The 5,341-nt window shown below is 44.7% G+C and overlaps 1 protein-coding gene across 1 annotated transcript in view; it reads right to left on the reverse strand.

The window, feature by feature from the left end:
• Nucleotides 1-4,312, reverse strand: part of LOC132585512 (interleukin-17F-like) — a 4,462-nt gene extending 150 nt beyond the window's left edge. Inside the window, exons 1-3 of the mRNA XM_060257458.1 lie at nt 4,280-4,312; nt 1,786-2,018; nt 1-115 (exon numbers count right to left, since the gene is read on the reverse strand). The exon at nt 1-115 is cut by the window's left edge and continues 150 nt beyond it. Coding sequence (XP_060113441.1) covers nt 1-115; nt 1,786-2,018; nt 4,280-4,312 — 381 coding nt within the window. The remainder of the gene's footprint in view (nt 116-1,785; nt 2,019-4,279) is intronic.
• Between the last annotated feature and the right edge of the window lie 1,029 nt (nt 4,313-5,341).

Consider the following 5,341-nt stretch of genomic DNA (forward strand, 5'->3'; position numbering starts at 1 on the left):
GGGAACAGAATTCAAACCGTAGTTCAGACCCCGTCCTGTGGCGTTGAGGCAGGCATGGTGGCGGCAGCTGGCCTCGGCGATCGCGGGGGGGAACCGGTAGGAATCCTCGTTGATCCTGTAAGTCGATGCACAAAAGAGAAGGTAAGGCTTCACGGAACAAAATGGCGGATCCCGTCAGGAACGAGTCAGTTGTAGCTTGGCAGTGTTCCCTCTAAGCTGAGTTAGTGTGAGCTAGCTCACAAATTTTTGGCCTCCGGCTCACACATTCTTGTCTTTGCTCAGTGTTATATCTTGAAACATAAGCTAATGTACCACATGGCGACCGCTACAGAGGCGACCCAGGGAAACCAACGGGTCCCTGGATGTAGCTCGCTAGACGCCCCGCCCATCAAGATCTGTGGCGGGAAGTTTGACTGGCCAGGTTTGGACTGGTTGGACTGGGAGGCAGTTCCGGGGAATGTATATAAGCGGGACTCGACCCGCGTGTTCTCTCTCTTGTAATGTACCACTGAATAAAGCATGTTGCCTTTAAAACATCTCGTCACTCAGTACATTACACTCAGGAAAAATAGCCCCAGAGCAAACTGTTTTATGCAGCAGCTCACAACTTTAATGCCAGTAGCTTACAAAGTAGAATTTTTGCTCACAAGACTCCATGGTTCAGAGGGAACATTGCTGGGCACTGCTGTTTGTTTTGCTGGTATTACCCTTGCTCATTAATGATCTGTTAGTATCATGTTGTTGCCTTTTGCATTTAGGGTAAAAAGGTAAAAGGTAAAGGTGGTCCCCTGTGCAAGCACCAGTCGTTTTTGATTCTAGGGTGACGTCGCTTTCACAACGTTTTCACGGTTTGCCATTGCCTTCCCCAGTCGTCTACGCTTTCCCCCCAGCAAGCTGGGGACTCATTTGACCGACCTCGGAAGGAGGGAAGGCTGAGTCAACCTCGAGCCGGCTACCTGAACCAGCTTCCGCTGAGATTAAACTCAGGTCGTGAGCAGAGAGTTCACACTGCAGTACTGCAGCTTTACCACTCTGCTCCACGGGGTTCATTTCAACCAGGATAATGAAAACCCCTAATATTACAAACTTTGGCTCCAGAAGTAGAGTTGCCAATCCCCAGGTGGGGGCAGGGGATCCCCTGGTTTGGAGGCCCTCCTCCTGCTTCAGAGTCATCAGAAAGCAGGGTGTGGGTGTGGGGACAAAATGTCTGGTGGGTGCTCCATTATGCCCTATGCAGAGCTATTCCCATAGGGTATAATGGAGAATTGATCCCTGAGTATCTGGGGTCCTGGGGGGCTGTTTTTTGAGGTAGAGGCACCAAAGTTGCAGCATAGCATCTAGTGCCTCTCCCTAAAACACCCTCCAAGTCTCAAAAAGATTGGGCCAGGGAGTCCAATTCTATGAGCCCCCAAAGAAGGCGCCCCTATCCTTCATTTCCAAAGGAGGGAAGGCATTTGAAGGTGTGTCCCTTTAAATGTGGTGTCCAGAACTCCCTTTGGAGTTCGATTATGCTTGTCACAACCTTGCTCCTGGCTCCACCCAATGTCTCCTGGCCCCACCCCCAAAGTCTCCTGGCTCCACCCCCAAAGTCCCCAGATATTTCTTGAATTGGACTTGGCAACCCTACCAGAAGAGGGGAAGGAAGAATGTGACCTTGAGTTACAACTCTGCGGAGGCCCCACCCCTCTCCAAATCCTTCCCTCCCCAGACTCCGCCCCCCAAATCTCCAGGTATTTCCCACCCCAAAGGTGGCAACCGTAGACAATGGGGACATGTATAGACTACCTGTAATCCCAGGGAGAGAGAGATCTGTCCCCGACATCTTGAGGCCTGTCGTGGCTTCGGTTTGTGGGAATGATTTGTAGCAGAACTCTGACGCTGTCAGGGAACTTGGAGTCTTTGTGAGTTGGACAGTTCTCACTCTGAAGTTCACTGGAAATCTGCTTGATCTTTTTGGAGTTTATTGCTCTTCCGTAGACTGAATTAATCAGCACCAGCATCAGCAAGAACCACTGGATCTGAAAGGGGGAAGGCAAGATTTGGGATGTACTTTGCGGAACAACCTCTTGGTCTTTGCAGAGGGTCTTTGCAAAATGACCCCTCGGACATAAATTAGCAAAAGCGGCCGTCAGAAACGGGTAAGAGACATCAAAATACCTCTGTCAATAACGTGTTGAATTGTTGCATTATTGTGTCGTATGGCTCAGAACAATTTATGCTAAAGGGCTTTTTCTGCTTTTCCTCTGTGATTTTAGAATCAAGAATCATAATGGAATTGAAAATATAATTGGAAGACTCTAGTGTTTTTGGCAAAAACTGTAACACTGTCAATTGTATTGCTGTGGAAATCTTAAATAAAGTTGTTGGGAAATGGGGGGGGGGGAATCATAATGAAAATTTGAGCGCTGGGCTAGAAATGGTGATCAGCAATTAAAACTCGGGGTGCTAGGATTCAAATGTTGCACTTCAGTCCTTCTTGCTTAGTAGCAGAGTATGGAAATACATGCTAGCTAGGAGGTTCTCTTACTTTGCCCACACAGGGGACAGCTAGTTCACTCATTGATACAATGAACTAGTTCTGCTTTTATCACATTTCTTCCTACAAGAGCCGCAGCCTTGGTGAGGTTCTGCTGAAGATCCAGTTAATAAGCAAGCTCAGTGCAAGTGCTAGAAAGAGCACAGCCTTCTTGGGGGTTGCCCTAAAATTCATTGCATTCCATATGTAAATATATATATATCACTGCTGGTTTTGGGGAGAAAATAACCTGTATATTGCAAAGGGTTGTCCACATGGAAATAACCATCTTGCATCCACAGTTAGTTAAGACTAGCCTTATCCTCAAGGCTCAAAAGAAAGTCCAGAATATATATATATATATTTAAGTAGTTCACATCTACTGTAGTAGGGGCAGCGACCAGCTGCAGAGAATTTGGGGTACGGGATAAAAATGCGTACTTTAAAAAAAATCTTGCATGCAGAAGGAAGACTTCTAGCATAATAAACTAATGAACTAAGAGCTAAATTCCCCGAAGAAATGTGCATGTACTCAAAAGCTTATACCCCAAATAAAACTTTGTTGGTTTTAAAGGTATCACTGGACTCAGTCTGAAGCTCCGCTGCAGGCCAACACAGTTATCCACCTGAATCTAAAATCGCCTCTGCGTGTGTGTGTTTATATTGACAAAAGCAGAAACTCAAAGGTGAAGGTGCAAAGATAAAAAGAATAACCAAATGTCAACCCCTATTGTATTCCTGTTAGCAAACATTCTTGCTCTTAAGAAGCCGGTGTTAGTTATGAACAAGGTAACATAACATTATTAAGCTTGTAATAGGTTCAGGTCGGCAGCGGTTTTGGTCTGAAGCAGTAGAACGAAGTAGGAGCCCAGTAGCACCTTTAAGACCAACCCAGTTTTATTCCGAATGTAAGCTTTCGTATGCATGCATATGTCCAATGAGGGAATGGGGTACAGTGAGCAGAACTAAATATAACTGGTGGGTCGTGGTTAAGAATGTTAAGTGATACAAAGTTATCCAGTGGCAAAATAGTGTAATAAACAAGCTGAAAGACCATTTGGTCTGGATAGCATTTGTGTGGGAAACCAATAAAAGGTAATGCAAGTTGCCTGTTAATTGCTCTTGCTACAAGTCTAGGTAAAACAAAAGGACATGTATTTCCTAGCGATGTTCTTGTCCACCTAATTTGCTTTTTAACATGTAGCATACATTACAAACATCCTTCTATACATTATAAACATCATTCTGGTTCGCTATTAGAAAAAAAAAGGATACATTAAAATATAGTAAAAATGGGTTAAGTATATGTAATGAGATAAACAGCCAATATCCCTTATTTGAGTATGTCAGTACAAAAAAACATTCTGATACACTATTCTAAAAGAGAAATACATTGGAATACTGTGGATACATAGCTATACTCAGTGAGGGTAATTAACAGGCAACTTTTATTACCTTTTATTGGTTTCCCACACAAATGCTATCCAGACCAAATGGTCTTTCAGTTTGTTTATTACACTGTTTTGCCACTGGATTCTAACTTTGCATCACTTTACATTCTTAACCACGACCCACCAATTATATTTAGTTCTGCTCACTGCACCCCATTCCATTGTCTGAAGAAGTACACATGCATATAAAAGCTTACATTCTGAGCAAAACTTGGTTGGTCTTAAAGGTGCCACTTGACTCCTGCTTTGTTCTAAGCGTTTTAATGTTATTGAATGTCTATGCATATCTTATTGACCATCTATGTGCACTTACCAGCGAGGAAGATCTCTTACGACTCCTTGCCATTGTCTCGTTTCTGAGATACTTTTTCTCCTTGGTGCTGTCAGTATCTTTGTGCCTTAAAACGTATTCCTGAGCCCGGCTGCTGCCTCCTTTTATACTTACGAAATCACAGCCTTCTTTTCCATCGCAGAGCAAGAGATGGCTTTCCTACTCTGGGTTGTGGTTCTAGGGCAGATGCGGCTGACATGAGCTCAATTTTTTTTTTCTGCACCACTTCCTCCCAAACGTTATCTCGGTCCACGAGGGGGCAGGAAAAGATAATGTGTGTGCCCGCTATCTAGTCACGGGGGATCTAGTCCAACCGATTGGTTTGAACGCAAGACAGATGACCTACAAGACAAAAGAGTTTATTTTAAGAACTCACCCGATCAGCATTTTGCTGTGCAGGTGACAGCCCACGGTCCATTCCAACAAGCTTTATCTGTTGCAATTTATTATTTATATATTTCATTTATTTTGCAAAATGTGCATCCCACCCTTCGGCCCCTCACAAGGGCCCCCACCAAGGTGGCTAACAAAATAAAACCTGTGCAATAAAACCAGGGTTTAAAACCATCAACCCCTTTAACCCATCGTTACAACAATGAATACCAGAGCTAAAATGCATACATACCTATTGCTAAAAGGTAAAGGTAGTCCCCCTGTGCAAGCACCAGTCGTTTCCAACTCTGGGGTGACGTCACACCACCATGTTTTCACGGCAGACTTTTTGTGGGGTGGTTTGCCCTTACCTTCCCCAGTCATCCACACTTTCCTCTCAGCAAGCTGGGGACTCCTTTGACTGACCTCGGAAGGATAGAAGGCTGAGTCAACCTGAGCCGGCTACCTTCCGCCGGGATCAAACTCAGGCCATGAGCAGAGCTTGGACTGCAGTACTGCAGCTTCCCACTCTGCACCACGGGGCTATCCCTAGGAAGATCTAAATCAGTCTAGATCAGAGTTTACGACTGATGTGACTATGGATGGGCAGGAACACACATTTGATAGATGCATTTGAGATCCTTACATTGGCATCTTCCTATGGGAACTGTC

This window comes from Heteronotia binoei, chromosome 1, assembly GCF_032191835.1.
Source record: "Heteronotia binoei isolate CCM8104 ecotype False Entrance Well chromosome 1, APGP_CSIRO_Hbin_v1, whole genome shotgun sequence".
Lineage (NCBI taxonomy): Eukaryota > Metazoa > Chordata > Lepidosauria > Squamata > Gekkonidae > Heteronotia > Heteronotia binoei.